Below are 16113 nucleotides of genomic sequence, written 5' to 3' on the forward strand. Positions count from 1 at the left end.
CCGCGCGTTCCGTACATCCGAGTCGACCGCGGGATGCGATGCTTTTATAGCGCACCACTGATCGATTCTTCGTCAAATCTTTTTTCGGATATTCTCATTTTGAAGCTTTCCGACGCGCGAGCTCAATTTTTCATGAAGAACGTGGGGTGTCGCCAGAGCGGGCAGCGAGCCCGCGTAGATTAGAGATAGAGCCGGGCCGAGAGGGTTTAATGACTCGCTGCCTTGGCCTGGAGTCTTCCCGAAGTCAGGGGACTCTCGCGCTATCACAGAGTGAACAAACTTTTTTCACGGTTCGACTTGACCTATCATGAATAAGAGAAGAGCAGTTTTGCCCGATCTTGGGTCGTTGTCTCCATCGACCGAAATTAGAAAGGAAATCGAAGAGCACAGTCGATCTCCGACTGTTCCAAATTGGATTCTCAGGTCGGTCGATTTCCGAGATATTGTCCGAGTCGAGCAGGAACAAGCGCGGAATCCAATCAGATCGAGTGGGATTAAGGCGGACTCTCGAGTCTCGAGCGGGATTCGAAAATGGAAAGCGATGAGCGGCACGTCCCATGTGACTTCCTCAGACAAGTTTGGTTCCGGTCGGGCCACATACCTGTTCTGCGCGTAGATTCAAAACAAACAAGCTTCTGCGGAGACTCCGAGCTGTAATCCTCTGGAGTGAAGACGACTACCCTCACACAAAAAAGTCAATCCACAGCGAACCAATAAGCGGTCAAACGAACGTCATGCGCGCCAAAGTGTCAAAAATAATCGATGTAGAAGCACAAGATACTTGACTCGAGCGAAACCCGCCAGCGTCTTTCGGAAGGTCTGAATCTGTTGGCGCCGCGCCGGTACCCGCGGCTCGGAAGGAGGAGCGCGTGAGGTGTGGAGAGGGTGAGAGGGAGAGAGCGAACCGGCACGTGAAAGAGAAAACCCCGAAGAAAGAGGGCGAGCCTTCAACGTATGACATATGATGGCGTACGTAGCCGCGACTCCCCTAGGATTCTGGAAGTCGAGGTGGCTTTCCTCGAGCGAGAGAGCACTTCGGATTTTTTTCTCGGTACCTTTTTTTGGGATCTCTCATTTGCTAAATGGACACTGATAAGATCTCCAAGAACGCGCTTGGAAGTACGGTCAGCGCGCTCTTTCAACGTGGGACAGCGACGACGATTACCGCGACGAAGATCCGGGCTGATGAAGAATGGGGAAGTCTTTAATCAGGTGTCACCTCATCCTCGGTCCGTGGCAGACCGTTGACTCTCTCGGAGAATGAAATAGTAAACTCGTGGATCCCGGTCGACGGGTCTGACACTAGTAATCTCTCCGGATCGGGGGCGCGCGGCCGAACCTATTGTTGAGGGAACTCCTGGTCAGCTGAGCCGATGGATATCTCCTGTATTAGTTCGAGGCTAGACACGGGAGCGCTGATTTCGCTCAAAGTTCTTTGCTATTCCTGGATATCCTCTTGGGCTTTGGCGGAGGTCCGAAGTTGATTTTTACAGCATGCGAGCTCCCCTTACGATCTGCAATTGACGAATTATCATATTGCGAACACATCTGAACTCGATCTGCTACGCCAGGCTGATGAGCTCGGCTCCTTCGAGGAATTATTTCGGCATTCAGAACCCTCGATCGACCTCGGGAACGGGAATACATGCAGTGCAGAACGTACCCGTACTCGTGATGTCAGCTGTCGCAGGCGACGGTTCTCCCGAATCGAGGGCGTCTTTTCCGTTGGATGAACCTGAAGTCGGCTGAAAATGAATTTGGCAATAGATCGTCAGCTTACGGAACTTCCCAGAAAGTCATTCTGCCGTGATCTCTTTTCTCGTACTTGAGCATCCTCATACCTCGTCCTGAGGGCTCGGCGGAACGCCTTGTAGGTCGGTCACCTGGAAGTTCTCGGATGATTATTCAAAGTTCCTGAGCCTCAACTCTTCCCGGAAGATTTTCTTGCTTCGGACTCACCTCTTCGCTCGCGCTAAGACTGCCACCGTCCAGTCTCTCGGCTGTCCTTGTGGACTCCGTATACGCCACACTCTTCGCAAGTGCCGGGTCATCGTTCCGATCAGTATTGTCGAGTGGTTGATCCTCGTCAGATTCACGCAAGCGCAGATCGAGTTCGGGTTCCCTGAAGACCGCATCATCAGCTGAAACGATGCTCTCCGCCGTAATATTGCCAGGCTCGTCCGACAAAGAATCCTCATTATCGGTTTTCGGATTCTCAGTTTCGGCTTGAACACCGCTTGTCGAATCAAGTTGTTGATCAGCGCTAATTGGGTTATCGGGTGTCGAGTCCGCGGTTTCCATCGGTTTATCGTCAATCAATAATTGCGCTGTGAAGCTGGACAACGAGACAGATCGCGACGTGGTTCCCTCAGAACACTCGTCCAAAGCGCTCAGAGTTGTAGTTTCTTGTGCTACCACCTCGCTGGATTCCGGTCGACTCAGATTCTTCGGGCTCCCAACAACGGGGAAAATCTGAAAGGTGCCATCAATCAGTTTCAGTCGGAATGCGATTGGTATCCCGGGATGACGACCACGTCGCGACTTCCCATAATCGGTCGATATATTCCTGGCAGAAGTTCATACGACAATTTTCGATCCAACCTTCTCGCTGTTCTCCGAATCGGCAAGGTTCAATATCTGTTGGAATTTCTGCAGCTGTACTTTCATATCGTTTTCGAATGTCTTCGTCGGAGATTTGGCAAAGAAGCGTGCGCTCTGTGGGAGGCTGCCGCGACGCTGTTCACGTCTAGGTCGTGCGGAATCGTCAGGTGTAGTACTGCCTGGAATAGACGAGTTCTATCTCGCCTAATTCTGAGCAGCAGAGTATAGACGTAAGCCTCCAGAATGAGGAATCATTACATATCTGAATTCGAGATAATTATCCGAAACGTTATGCAATCGCCTGCGCCGATTTGATGTTATTATTACTTACGGGCTCGTGGTCGCTTCATGAAACTGAGTGATTGGGTGAGAGATGCTCGTCGGGGCTTCTTGGGAGGCTCTTCATCCGGCGGAGTGTAATCGGCTTTGAGGGGGGCTTTGACGGTGTCCTGGAAACGTCAATAGGAATCGAGTCCTCTTTCTCTGGCGAACAAATATCGTGGGAGCCTCCGAGTCTTTCAAGAATACCTAATGATAGCCGAGGCCTGGTATCGATTTCGATAAGTATTTTGAAGAAATAATCGGGACTCGCTTTCCGACCTCTTCGAAAAGCTCGTTATCTTTCCAAATGAAGGGCTCATTTTTATTTGTTGCCTCTTGGACGGTGGGCTTGAGGGCTTGTAGTCTCTTGCTCTGAGAGAGATCTTGTTTCGCTTTGATGATTTCCTGAAATAAGGTCGTCCAGAACTTGTCCCGGTAAAACGATTCTCCTCATTCCTCACAAGGACCCCCACACTTCGTTGTGGCGAAGCGGAGCGCGGGCTGACTCACATCGGCTATGATCAGATTCATTAGGGGCTCTTTGACCTCCGACTCCTCGAGACTGACGTCGTGCAGTGCTCCGAGACTCATAAGCGTCGCTTGTTGTACTTTTTTGTCATCCGCGAGATCGTTGAAAACGTCTCTGATCCGCGTTCGAATGCTCTTTAATAGGGAAACCGCTTTGGGACAAAAAAAGTAAACAACTCCACATCCAGTCGAGCTGTTCCTGGAAGTGTTACCACAGTATTAGACAGCTAGCGAATGTATCCCAGCATATGCAGAAATCATGAGATCACTCCTTACTCTCCAAGGTAGATGGTCAGAACCTGACCCTTGTCGTTGGCACTGGCTTTGAAAGCCTCCATCTTGCGGATCGTGTGGAGGTACCATTCTTGTATCACATTCGAGCCGTTGTTATCGAACATGATGAGTTTATTCTCCCGACATGACAGGTGACCGTATTTGCCGAACAATCCACACGAAGCGGAATAGCTGTTGTCAATGACCGATGCCTCGAACAATCGCTCGGTAGCTGCAAAATCCGATTGAGGTTCGACATGAGTCGAAGCGGCTCCAATGACGTACCGTAGTTTTTTTCTCGATCGGAAGTTTCATGTGGCCGGGGCTTCGATTATCGAATTCAGTCGGGAGGGATGACGTGGGAAGATACTCACAAATTTCAAGCTCAACAATCTTGTCTGTTGGCCACAGACACTCACGAACGATTTTCATCCAATCGTTGCTTTCGCCTTCGGAATTTCCACTGAGATACACTATGTCCTTCTTCCTATATTGAATGGCGAAAGCATGCGCTTTCCTCTTCGACGTGCACCGGTAAAGGACAGTGTCTGCAACAGAATTCAAAATCCTCACCACGAAGGAGATAGGGAACCCGCAGGACGGGCTGGGATCCCGAAACTACGTATACCTTTCCCCACTATCCTGACTCAATGAATGGTATTTCTGGGAATTCCGCACAAGTTTTCGGTATCAGTGATATCTCGAACGTATTCTTATAAGGCCACTCATGGCAGTCGTGTAACGAACCCTTTGCGTCCACGGTCCACACTTTGATCGGTTTGCCGGAGTTTTTACTTTTACGAACTTCCAGCCAGACTTCCGGAATCTTCTCTCGTTTACTTCGCCCGCTGTCCTCGGACACCACCAACAGATCGACCCATCGCTGACACCAACCAGTCCACGTCTGACTATTTCGATCGTCAGGAATCAGCTTCACTTGAATGTAACCTGTGGCTTTTTTCGTGGCACCCGCCATTCTCCAGTCTCGCCTCAAGTACGGACAATGTTTCGGAGTTTAAGCTTCACTTGAGAACAGATAGAAACGATCGACTACGGACTGTCATTCTCTACGACTGTAGGAGTTTTTGACACACGCCCCTCGCCGAACGAAACTGGATTAGCTTCTTGGCTTAGTGTGGCATCGAGAAAAATCTCGTGCCTGTCCAAGACGCTCGGTCATCATTCCGTGATGCCGTCTCAGCCAAACATCCATTGAATTCGCTCGTTTGAGATCAGCCAAGATCACAGGTTCATTTGACTAACTGGGTAAAATCATATCGCTCTCACATCTTGGCTCCGTGAGTGCTCTCCATCAGCTTCTGGTTGTCTTGCCCCAATGGTTTCGATATGGGAGACGCAGGCCGATCCCCTCGGGGAAGTTCCCCGCAGTAATCTGGCGGATTCTTGGCTTCCCTGATTCTCCCGACGTCGCGGGTGAATTCGTCATGCGACGAGGATCCACCACCGCGATGGACCTCCCGCTGAAAAAATTGATGATCCCCCTTCTCTGCGCTCTGTTTTCGACTCACCAAGCATATTGTATATATACCCAGCCCGGGTCAACGATATGATCGTGAGCTCCTGGTGAACTGGGCAGGACAAGAGAGGAACGCTAAGAATAAGACGCTCTCAGACGTTCCCGACTTTGTCCATCCGGTAGATGTACGTCAATGCGTAGCGAGCAGATATTATCGAAGCTTATTCTACGGTTTTGTAGTCGTGAGCACCGCAGCCTGGCCGTAAATGCAGATGACACAATTTCCCCCTTGTGATCCTCCTTTCTTGAGTTCTCGCTTAGTGCGTCTAGAGGCAGAGTTTCGGATTTCATGATTCCTTGAATTTATGGTGGAAAAAGCTCCTTTTTCGTTTCACCTGAATGTCGTAAGAATGCCGTCGCTTGGGTGGACGCTGTCCCGCCCCAAGAATCTGGGCTCCGTCATTGAATACATCAACAAACAGGAGGAAAACTCGTATCCTCAATCGGGATTGGGATGATTGCTGCCGGCTCCTTCGCGAATTACAGAGGACGATTCCTACGGGTGAATTCTCCATCGTTCCGTAAGCTCGGACCTCGTGAGCAGCTATTACGGCTTCCCGCGCCCGGTCCCATGTCCTGCATGAACTCGAGAACCTATTGTGGATCTTCTGACGCTTCCAGAACGGGAATCCTTGGTCCAGCTCCTATGTCTGCGGTTTTTGAGTCAGACTGCCCCGATCACTCTGTGTCGGAAAATACTGCGTCTATGTCGTGGAGCACGGGGTGAGCATCGCTCAGGAAAAGCTCTGCAGCATTCGTATCTCCCGCTCCCAGTCAGCAATGATGACGGCATCATCTGACCACCACACTCGTCCCGGAATCATTTTCAGTTTTGAAACCCGTCCCGCGTTCGCTCTTGTCTCCATGTGAATATGTCTATCGTCGCGATTTTCAGAAGCCATGGCGTGCTCTCCTTCGATCGATCCGGTTCCGTTTTTAGGTTCGAAGGCTCAATACGAATCGGAGTCCTAGTTGGTGGCGTGGCGGCGATAGGGCGTATTACTCGAAAATAAACAAGAGAACTGGGGGAAGTGCAGGAGTACTATTAGGTAAATTCTGAGTGAGAAAAGTGGGCCGCCGTAAATGAAGAAAATCCTCTGATGACGCCAAGCCCCGAAGGGTGAGCTCAGGTGGCGGAATGAGTCGAATTGAGAGTTGCGCTCACTCAGCGCCAAACATCTCTCGATCCGTCTGCTACATTGTTGTTTTCTTTCGGTCAGATGTCGTCCCAGACCTCGCCTATGAAAGCCGTTTGTATTGGGTGTGGAAAAACGTCTGCTGCTGCTGTTGTAGAGTGAGGTGTGTCATCATCTGAAGTATTTCCCGGCTTTCGAGGATTCTCATCATCTCACATTCACATCATGGAAGCTTACGATGTCATCACGAATCAACCGGTTGTCATAGACAATGTGAGTGGGCGATGAGTATAACTCGAGAGGTCTGCGACGTGACTCCTCGATTGACAAGAAACTCCGAAATCTGTTTGTCGAAGTCACTCATAAATTTTATTATGGCTTCGAAAGGGCAGAGTGCATTATCCAAGCTCCGAACCATCATAATTTCACTCATCTCTGAACTATATCACGCCACGATCGGAGTAAGCCTGGGGTTAGCCGTCGGCGAAAACCAGGTGGTCACAAGTCACCCGAGGTTCTGTTCCTTCACGATCCCCCGTAGGACAAGATCAGCTCTGTGAGATTCATGGAATCATTGAAAGGAAATCTGATCGGAGAGGGATACAAGATTTGGAATGATGAGATAGTCTCTCATGAGACCTTAGTACATCGCCGCCGCGAATTTTTTCGGTGTCAATGTCTTCAATTATTCATCGGCCGGTATTACGTGACCATGTCTCGGTGGCGGCTCTTCTGCTGTACGGAGCCGTCTCTTCTGGAAAGTCGAACTCGCGTCAACTTCAAGGACAATTCACGCAATGCCTATGTCTCGGATCTTACAGGGCTCTGGGACCATAAAAGCCGGCTTCGCGGGAGACCAAGTTCCAAAATGTCGATTCCCAAACTTGTGAGTCTTTTTCTATGCGCGACGGTTTCGAAGCTTCGTCTAAATCATTGCGAGTCCAAATAAGAATTCAATTTATTTTACAGCATCGGTCGTCCGAAGCACAAACGTGTGATGGCCGGTGCCCTGGAGGGAGACGTGTTCGTGGGACCGAAAGCAGAGGAGCACAGGGGGCTCCTCACCATCCGTTATCCAATCGAACACGGGGTCGTCAACGATTGGAATGACATGGAGAAGATCTGGCAATACATCTACTCGAAGGACCAGTTGCAGACATTTTCCGAGGAGGCGAGTATTTCTATCACTGCTCCGAGGAACCCTTGGATATTCTGCTTTCACCAGAATCGCGGCGAGAGCTCACGGTGTATTATTTCTTTTAGCATCCTGTCTTACTGACAGAAGCGCCGATCAATCCCCTCAAGAACCGTGAGAAGGCTGCCGAAGTGTTCTTCGAAACTTTCAACGTTCCTGCGCTGTTCGTGTCCATGCAAGCTGTTCTCAGTCTGTACGCGACCGGGAGAACAACAGGCGTGGTCTTGGATTCGGGAGACGGCGTTTCACATGCGGTACCGATCTACGAGGGTTTCGCTATTCCTCATTCGATCATGCGCATTGACGTGGCCGGCCGAGATGTCACGAGGTATCTTAGACGGCTCCTGCGAAGAGAGGGACATAATTTTCACACCTCGGCCGAACTAGAAATCGTGAAGAGCATCAAGGAGAAAGTTTGCCATCTGTCAACGATCTGCCAGCGAGACGAGGGCAGCGAAATGGAGAAAACGCAACACATGCTGCCAGACGGTAGCACGATTGACGTCGGGACTGCGAGATACAAGGCGCCAGAAGTACTCTTCCGACCGGATCTCATTGGTCAAGAATACGAGGGAATTCATGAGGTCCTGGTCTATGCGATCCAACGATGTGACATGGACCTCAGGAAGGTGCTGTACCAAAACATCGTTCTTTCTGGAGGGTCGACCCTGTTCAAAGGTTTCGGAGACCGTCTGTTGAGCGAGGTCAAAAAGATCGCGCCAAAGTCGAATAAGATCCGGATTTCCGCTCCTCAAGAACGGCTCTACTCAACGTGGATCGGGTGAGTTCTGCATGACATACCACAGATAGCGGTCGATTCCCTCATGAAGATAATCGACCCAGAGACCCAAGGAACTTATTCTGCGGTCGTACATTTCAGTGGTTCAATCCTCGCATCGCTCGATACCTTCAAGAGAATGTGGGTTTCCAGACGAGAGTACGAAGAGAATGGCGTCAAAGCTTTACACCGGAAAACATTCTAGATCGAGATATTTGCGCGGCGATTATTTTCTTGAATGAACAGGGCCGGGAACGACCTCCGACTTCGACGTCCAGGATCGCACGATTAGAGAAGCTCTTGTCAACATTCGCTTGCATTCGAGTCGATTACTCGAACCCCACGGGGAGGGATTTTCGCCTCTAATTCAAGGATATGTTAATTAACGAGCGCTCTAGCGAGAGAATGGACGCTTGTAAATAATATTTATAACTTTTACCCTCGAATAAAGTGGCTGAGAGCTAAGTTATTGATCCATACCTCTACCTTGAGCTAATTTGAATTCCATTCAGAAGATAAAACGATTCTTCCGCTTCTCCGTCTTTATTCTCTGTTGTCCTCCAGGCATCTCAGCGACATCGGTGATCATCCTTCACATAACTTATTTTTGGTTGCGTAGCCAAACTCCGATCGTTCTCGGGAGAGGAATCGACCAAATAGAGGGAACCAAGCCCTGACATACCTACATGACCAAATAAGCGAGCTCATATCCACCTCGATCGCCAGTCGATCATTAGAATCGCATCCACACACAGACTTATCGAGTGTTCATCAACCCTCCTTGTCTTAATTGAGCAATTAGTGGTGGGCACCAGATTCACATTCATCAATCTGCATTCATTTCCCGCTCCCCGTACTCTAGCCGGACCGCTCTCCATCGAGACGGACCTTGGAATGTTCCATCGCTGCAAAACACCCAAACTAGCCCTGGTTCGTCAGCGATCCTGACCTCAACGGTACTGACTCCGTTCGCAACTCGATATTGCCACCATCTTGTGGAACTCTCCATCGCTCAGATCAATACTGCTCGCCCATCAGGAGGACGACGAGCGCTGACCATCCGGTGAAAGGATGACTGCCGTGTCCTTTGCCTGAGAAATCATCATAATTTTCCCAGATAAACCCTGTTCGCGAGTACTCTTTCAATACATTATTGACAACGTTCGCACGCAGTCGATCACATAAGGATCCCGCTAGAGCTTTGTGGGGACCATCGATTGTTGCGTAATGCCTCAAACCACGAATCACAAGAAAATTGATGTTGATCCATATGTTCCCTCGCCAATAGGGCGGATCATGCTCCGTGTTTCGAGTGTTGTACAGCTTACTCGTCTGTGAAAGCGATCGCAAACCGTAATCGGTCCACATGGTCTTGGGGTCGTCGAGGCCTTGTAGAATTTCACGCAATTGCGGTGAGTCGGGATCGAGGAGTCTCATGATCAGAGGGAATAGACTGACGTAGCCTAATTGATTGACGAATCGTTTCCTTGGAGCCTTAATCGTGTATCGAACCATGGGCAAGGGGGGCTCCCCGGGCTTCGACTTCTGTTTCACCAACATGACATCATCCGTATGAAGTCCGTAATCGCTGTATTGTTTCGCGTCCTCCGACCAATGGAGCTTGTTCAGGAGGTCGTTGTTGCTGAGCACTTCCTGTTTCTCCCGATATTGTTTGTGGAGGCTCTCGGGGAGTTCGAGTTTCTGACCTATATCAGCGAGAACTTCTGCCATCAGAGCGACCCAACAGCGGAGATCGATATGTCTCTCTTCGTCGGTTGGGTGGGAAGCTCGTGGGAAGTCGTCGAGACCTGAGGCTAGTGTTTTAGGATTGAGCTCGGTTCTGGCGTCGGGGTCTCTCCCACGCCATCTGTAAGTCGTGTCCTCGACGCCGTTCTGCTCTCGCTCGAAGTATTCGTATATCGCCTGCAATCGGGGATAAGCCCTCCTGACGAATTCGAGATCATCCGGGATTTCCCGAGCTTTCATCATGTTCAGCAATGTCTGAACAGCGAGGAACAATGTCGGAGGGTTGGCGTTGGTGCTCCGCTGGACAATGAATTCGCGAGGAACCGCAGCTTTTGCTTCCTCTCCGAGAATCTGTTCCCGGGGGATCCAGCCGTTCTTGTTCATGAGATCAAGCCAGTGCGAGATGATGTCTTTTGAGATCTCGGGGTTCCACTTCGAGATCAGAAGATTGTGAAATCCCTCGTCCCAGAGAAATCCTCTCGGGAAGAACGACCTCGAAGGGACCGCAGTGTACAGAGAAGCCGGCCAGTAGAGAACCACTTCCCGGTTATCGGGACCTTTGACCAAGCTCCGGCCGTGGAAATAGCCAATCGAGCCGACCATGTTGCTGAGAACGGCTTTTGCGGTCTGCACATCTTCCGGCTTGTATTTTTCCTTCAGATGGAACAGAGAGTCGAACTTGGCATCGAACTTCGCTTTGTGAAGTTCCAATTCCTTGGTGTAAACTTCACCCTGGAGTTCGTTGTCGATTTCACGGTCGAGATCACTCTCTACGTTTTGGAAGAGAACCTCCATTGTGTACGGAGGTGTCACGGTCACTTGCGTCGTCACGAAATTAGGTTCTTTCACGGGATCGTCCGGTATGAAAACTTTTCCTTCGAGAAAGAACAGTTTAACCGGATGATTCGGCAGTTTCACGGCACGCACGGTCCGGTGTAGAGTTTCGATTATGTCTTCTGGCCCGGGGACGACAGTACTCAAATAACTGTATTTCATCGGGTCGTTACCGTCCCCGAGGAAGCGCAGTCTCCAACGGCCGATGTCAGGAGAACTACCCTGTATACTCTCGACTCGAGTCTTCTCAATCAAATTCACGCTCAAATTGTGCGTTTCGATGTCGGCCATGGCGTAAAAGAACAGGGACATGGGTTCCGGATCCCTGGCTACTTTCGGGGGTGGAACCTTCACTGGCTCCACGCTTATCCTGGCGGTCCACTCCCCGCCGCGAAGGCCTCTCCGTTTGACGAAAGAGGTCGTTATGTTGAGATTGCCGTCGATGATGGTCTGTTCTCCGAAGTTCACGCCGTCGTGCTTGAGCCACGAATACCGTTGCAGACCATCTCGCTGCGAGCACCAATGCCGGACGTTTAAACTGTTGGCGCTGGGTTTCTGATTGAACCACATCAGACCGAAGTTCAGAGGATCGGGATGTCTGTTCTTCATGCCTGGGGGGGGGGGGGCGAGTATTTTAGTTCTAGAGCAGGTGGACGGTCATGCATCTGATGCGAAGAAGATTTCTCCCAACAGATGGATCGTGAGCTTGAATTGCGGACCCGACCCCGCGACGTCGCTTACCGAAATAAAGGTTCGACCTGTAGGAGCCCCAATACCTCTCCGGGACCGCCAATCCTGATTTGGTGACCATGTGCGGAGCATTCAACGGCGTGATGACGTCTGCTTCTTTCTGATGAAGGACCGATAAGTACCCGATGACTACCGCGAATATAAGTACGTTTGAGCCCATGAAGAGCTTGAATTTCGAATCCCACAGCCCGATCTTCCCTATCGGGGGATAGTTCTCCTCCCTCTCAACCGACATCTGAAAAAAAAAACCGGCGGCTTAGATACTCGCACGCCTCGTATATCTTTCCCAGCGACTCGGAGCTCTACGGGCCATCGACGAGACGCATTTTTGTCATTCCGTCGCCCTAGGTGGGCAAGTGTTCGAACTTCCAGGAAACCAGCGCCGGGAGGGTTACATCCCCACATCGATGCAACGCGGATAAGACTCTCACGTATGCCACGCCACGTATACCGAAAAGGAGACAGAGTAGCTGCTACATCTATATGTGTAAAGGGAAACTCTCATCGACAAAGGTTGAAATCTGGTGTATCGGCTCTCGCCGGAGATGTCTGACGTGAGCAGTGAAATAGCCCGTGGGCTACTGAGCCGGAACCCTCGAGCACTAAGGTATTTCGGAAATTCAAAAACTTCCTGACCGACAGCGACCCCCCCACGGTCGACCGGTCTCTGCGCCAAGCACGCGGAATTTATCACACATGGTTCCCGATGGAAATCAGCTGTGCCTGACGTCTGGAGCAAACCGAGGCCAGATCTCCGCTCAATATTTTCCTTGCTTTTCATCCGACGAGAAAGTCTGATATTCAGCGGACTCACCTCGCATGCGGTTGCGGGTATGGAGTAAGTGGAATCGTAGCAGTGATTCGAGTTCGGAACCCGTGGGCCCGAAGGAGCGTAGTCGGCGTGGAGAGGGATCAAGCAGATGACATGTTTACATCTCGCCTGTGCATGAGATCTCGGAAACAGCTGAGCTGGCTATCAACGATGAAACCGATTCACGGAGAGCTTCACGAAACTGAACTCACACGCAGCGGTACCGGCTCATGAATCGGGAATGTGTGGAAAACTCAAGATGCTGGAGAGGATCGGCGGCGGCGGACGGGAGCGTTGCTCGTCGTATTGTTGACCGGCCCACACATCGCTCACAGCGCTGATGCGGATCTTGCCCGAACTACACGACTATCGGTGGACACTGTTGCACCGCGCAATCACCCCTGAGAGTGCTTCCCCTCGTGTCAGTCAGAAGCTGGTCCTCACCCTCTTACCATGCGAATCTTTCGTCTTAGTCATGGTAGGGTCGAGCGAGATGAGTTCCTCCCGAATCAGCTCGGAGGGGAAGCTGCCCAGTTTTCCCGCTCTTCCTTGGTCATGATGAACACCAATTCCAGCGGTAACTCATGGGTTTCATTCGAACAAGGACGACCAAATCCAAGTTTCGTCCCAGATTGATCTCAACTCTCGGAAAAGTCGAGACCAGTACGGATCTGCAGCTTGGAGGCGTCCCTCAAGCCGAGCACAGACTTTTCTGCTCTCCTCGGAGCACAGACGTGTCTGCAAAGGTATGCTACGCGAGCATCATACTCGTACGAAACTCGTCCGTGATCGTAACTTTCCCCCCTCTTCGCGATGATCCTCAAGGTTTCTGAGTGGATATGAACGAGCTCCGGATATCAGGACCCAGTGACGAGCTCCGGATGGTGTTACCCAGTGACGTAGTAGCTGGGCTACACAGATCTGCTGAGACTGAGCCGGGCTCTTTAGCTTTTGCCTGCTCAGGCCGACTGTGGTAGGAGCTTCTGGTCTGCTTCCCCATAATGCAGCTCTGGCATTGATCTAGATCGTCATGATAGCTTATCTTGTATAGGTTGAGAAACTTCTTCACATATTCCTTGTTGATATGTGCCAGTAATTCGTGGAATCCTCGAAGACTCTGCTTCGGTATTTCTGCATGCTTTATGTCCTCTTTTGGGTCTGTGCTCCCTTGCGCACAATTTCCATGACCGTGAGGATTGGTGGCTGGTTTGATTTTTCTTGGACATTGAAAGCATCTGCCGGAAAAGCTTCGGCAACATTTGCTCTCGGCCTGTTTCGAGAATCCAAGTTCCTCCTCGGCTTGCGACATGCGTTTTGCATGTGTCCCATTAACCCACAATTGTAGCACTTGATTTCTGTTCTGGTACGCGTATCGGTTTCCCTTCGTTGATTTGTCTGTTGGACAGAACTGCGATAGTTGCCTGGTCTAAGCCTTCTGCGAAATCTACCTCTTCTGTTCTGATCAGAATTTCGAGAACCACCAATTCTGGTTTGCGCAAGTAGGGCTGAGGCTTTATCCACCTCCCTTTCCTGAACTCTTCTCGCGCCCTCAGCTCGGAGCACCTCCAGTAGCAGGGTGTAGGTCTTATCCTCTTTGGCTCTTGCAGCCCAAGCAAATCTGAGTGAGTCCCATTCTTTGGGCAATGACGCGAGAAGTCGAGCGCACTTGATTTCACTTTGAATTATGAAACCAGTTTCAGTGAGGTTATTTTGAAGATTTTTAAAGATAGTCAGATTTTCTTCCATCAATTTGTTTTTGAGAAATTTGAACGACATGAATGTGGAGATTGCTGTGCCTCTGATGATGCCAGTCTGATTTGCAAACCTTATTTTGATTTTCTCATAGATTTCGGGGGCAGTGAGGATTTCGGTTTCTCCATAGAAGAGAGATACAATAAGATTTGGATGTATAGAAGCATAGAGAATTTGCTTAGCAGTTAGATTTGCTCTCTTGAATTTTTTTACGGTCTCTTCCTGTATGATTGGCATTGTGTCACGGCTTTCTTGTGGTCTGGATCCGTGACCGTGGAGTCCGGAGAGGACATCGTGGGGCCTAGTCTAAACAAGTAAATGATGACTTACTTTTGAAGGTTACGTAGAGCTAACTCGTGCTTGATAACGTATTCAGGATTGGCCAACAGAACTTAGTATAGCCGAACAAACAGATGGTGTTACCCAGGATTTATTCAATGTTTTGCGGTGCTTATATAGATCCAGAAAAAGCGGAAAGAGCTAAGGAGAAAGAACACTGTCTCTCTCAGTGTATCAGACAGCTACAGGGAACATCATTTCTGAACAATAGGTTTCTTAATGCCCAATCATCTTGCTACAAAAAAAAATATCATCAGAACACATGGAATCGGCCAGACATCCACTTCGTACTGGCGTTCGAAACGAAGAATTGCGAAGAAATATACGATGGAATTCAATGGGATCTCAGGATTGACCGCCATCCGTCGTTATGCTGTCCGCGCAGGTCATGGAGTCGGTAGAATATGCGATGGCACGAATGGTCTCAAAGAGATACATTGGTATGTAGCCTCCGATTGGGAGGAAGAGGACGCGAGCTCCGCGCTTCTTCAACCCTGAAACAAATCAGACGCGGAGCACGGACTCGCACCCGGTTGACCGGACAGTCTCCGGATCGGTTCTAGCAGAGAAATCGCGAGTCAGATGGAAAAATTCGAGGCTTGGCTTGAGGGGATGGCAAGGGTGCCATGCCCTGCCCCTCATTTCCGGGTGCACCCCTGCTTGACCAATCCTCCCTGAGGATAATAGTTTTGAAACAAGAGGCTGGACCACAGAATAAGCGGCATACAGAGCTCTCTGGACCTCTTCCGGTCATCTGCGGACGATCCCGGCCCAGCGGTGAAGACTTTCGCCCCGAACCTTGGTTGGGTGGCCAGTGGTGCCCGAGCTCCGCACCGTCGACCTGGGTTCGCGAAACTTCGTCGGGATCGGATCCTTGGTCCGGCAAGACGAGCACCGACCAGCTGATGAAGATCGCCGCAGCACCGGCGCAAGTATAGAAACCCAAGCTCTCCTTCTCTCCACCTGCTCTTCGGTGTGTAGATCAACAGCTAACCTGTGCTCGCCTGCGGCGTGCTCCTCCTCTGCTGCTGCCCAACGCGTTCATGATCGTGACGTCACAAAGGCGGCAGCGGCGTCGGAATTCCAAGAGCGCCTCCAACAACTCGCTGAGTCGATTCTCTTTTTGTTGTGATTCGCTCGATGGAGGTTTCGGGATCTACTGGCTCCGAACCACGTTATGTGAAGTGGCTGTAGTTCATTGAGATTTCGACGGACGGATTCTCCCCGAGTTCGAACTTTTCCCCGGTGTCTAGTGGACGAACGACTCGACACAATCTACGCTTTCTGGCTGAACAGGTACGAATAGTTCGCAGGTCCAAGAGCGCGTCGCTTCGCTTGCTCTCACCAAACCTCTTGGAGCGTCTCCTGGACGTGGTCGGAACAATCCATTTCGGTACATGAGGAAATCTCATCGTTGAACTGCGAGAAATGCGGGATGTTCTCCGCGCAATGTCCTAACGGCTCGGCGTAACGGTGGATTGAGACCGAGGAGGCTCCCGGAGAGTCTCGATC

General features: G+C 50.6%; 3 protein-coding genes across 3 annotated transcripts; 1 reads left to right on the plus strand and 2 right to left on the minus strand.

Annotated features, from left to right (window-relative positions):
• Positions 1-1188: 1188 nt before the first annotated feature.
• Positions 1189-4796, minus strand: LOC100906646 (uncharacterized). The gene is made up of 11 exons (XM_003743543.1): positions 4471-4796; positions 4098-4271; positions 3727-3955; positions 3433-3649; positions 3202-3327; positions 2933-3050; positions 2602-2780; positions 1960-2472; positions 1842-1883; positions 1664-1745; positions 1189-1514 (listed from the first exon to the last, which is right to left on the minus strand). The coding sequence occupies exons 1-11, from the start codon at positions 4697-4699 to the stop codon at positions 1426-1428; spliced, it is 1998 nt and encodes a 665-aa protein (XP_003743591.1). The 5' UTR covers positions 4700-4796; the 3' UTR covers positions 1189-1425.
• Positions 4797-6514: 1718 nt separating this feature from the next.
• Positions 6515-8852, plus strand: Arp1 (Actin-related protein 1). The gene is made up of 5 exons (XM_003743544.2): positions 6515-6669; positions 7218-7282; positions 7366-7567; positions 7660-8372; positions 8472-8852. Exons 1-5 carry the CDS (start codon positions 6622-6624, stop codon positions 8572-8574), a joined length of 1131 nt encoding a protein of 376 aa, XP_003743592.1. The 5' UTR covers positions 6515-6621; the 3' UTR covers positions 8575-8852.
• A 50-nt stretch (positions 8853-8902) lies between these two features.
• Positions 8903-12549, minus strand: GCS1 (mannosyl-oligosaccharide glucosidase). The gene is made up of 3 exons (XM_018639621.1): positions 12514-12549; positions 11691-11934; positions 8903-11560 (listed from the first exon to the last, which is right to left on the minus strand). The coding sequence occupies exons 2-3, from the start codon at positions 11932-11934 to the stop codon at positions 9387-9389; spliced, it is 2418 nt and encodes an 805-aa protein (XP_018495137.1). The 5' UTR covers positions 12514-12549; the 3' UTR covers positions 8903-9386.
• Positions 12550-16113: the final 3564 nt, after the last annotated feature.

This window comes from Galendromus occidentalis, unplaced genomic scaffold, assembly GCF_000255335.2.
Source record: "Galendromus occidentalis unplaced genomic scaffold, Mocc_1.1 scf7180000077448, whole genome shotgun sequence".
NCBI classification, from domain to species: domain Eukaryota; kingdom Metazoa; phylum Arthropoda; class Arachnida; order Mesostigmata; family Phytoseiidae; genus Galendromus; species Galendromus occidentalis.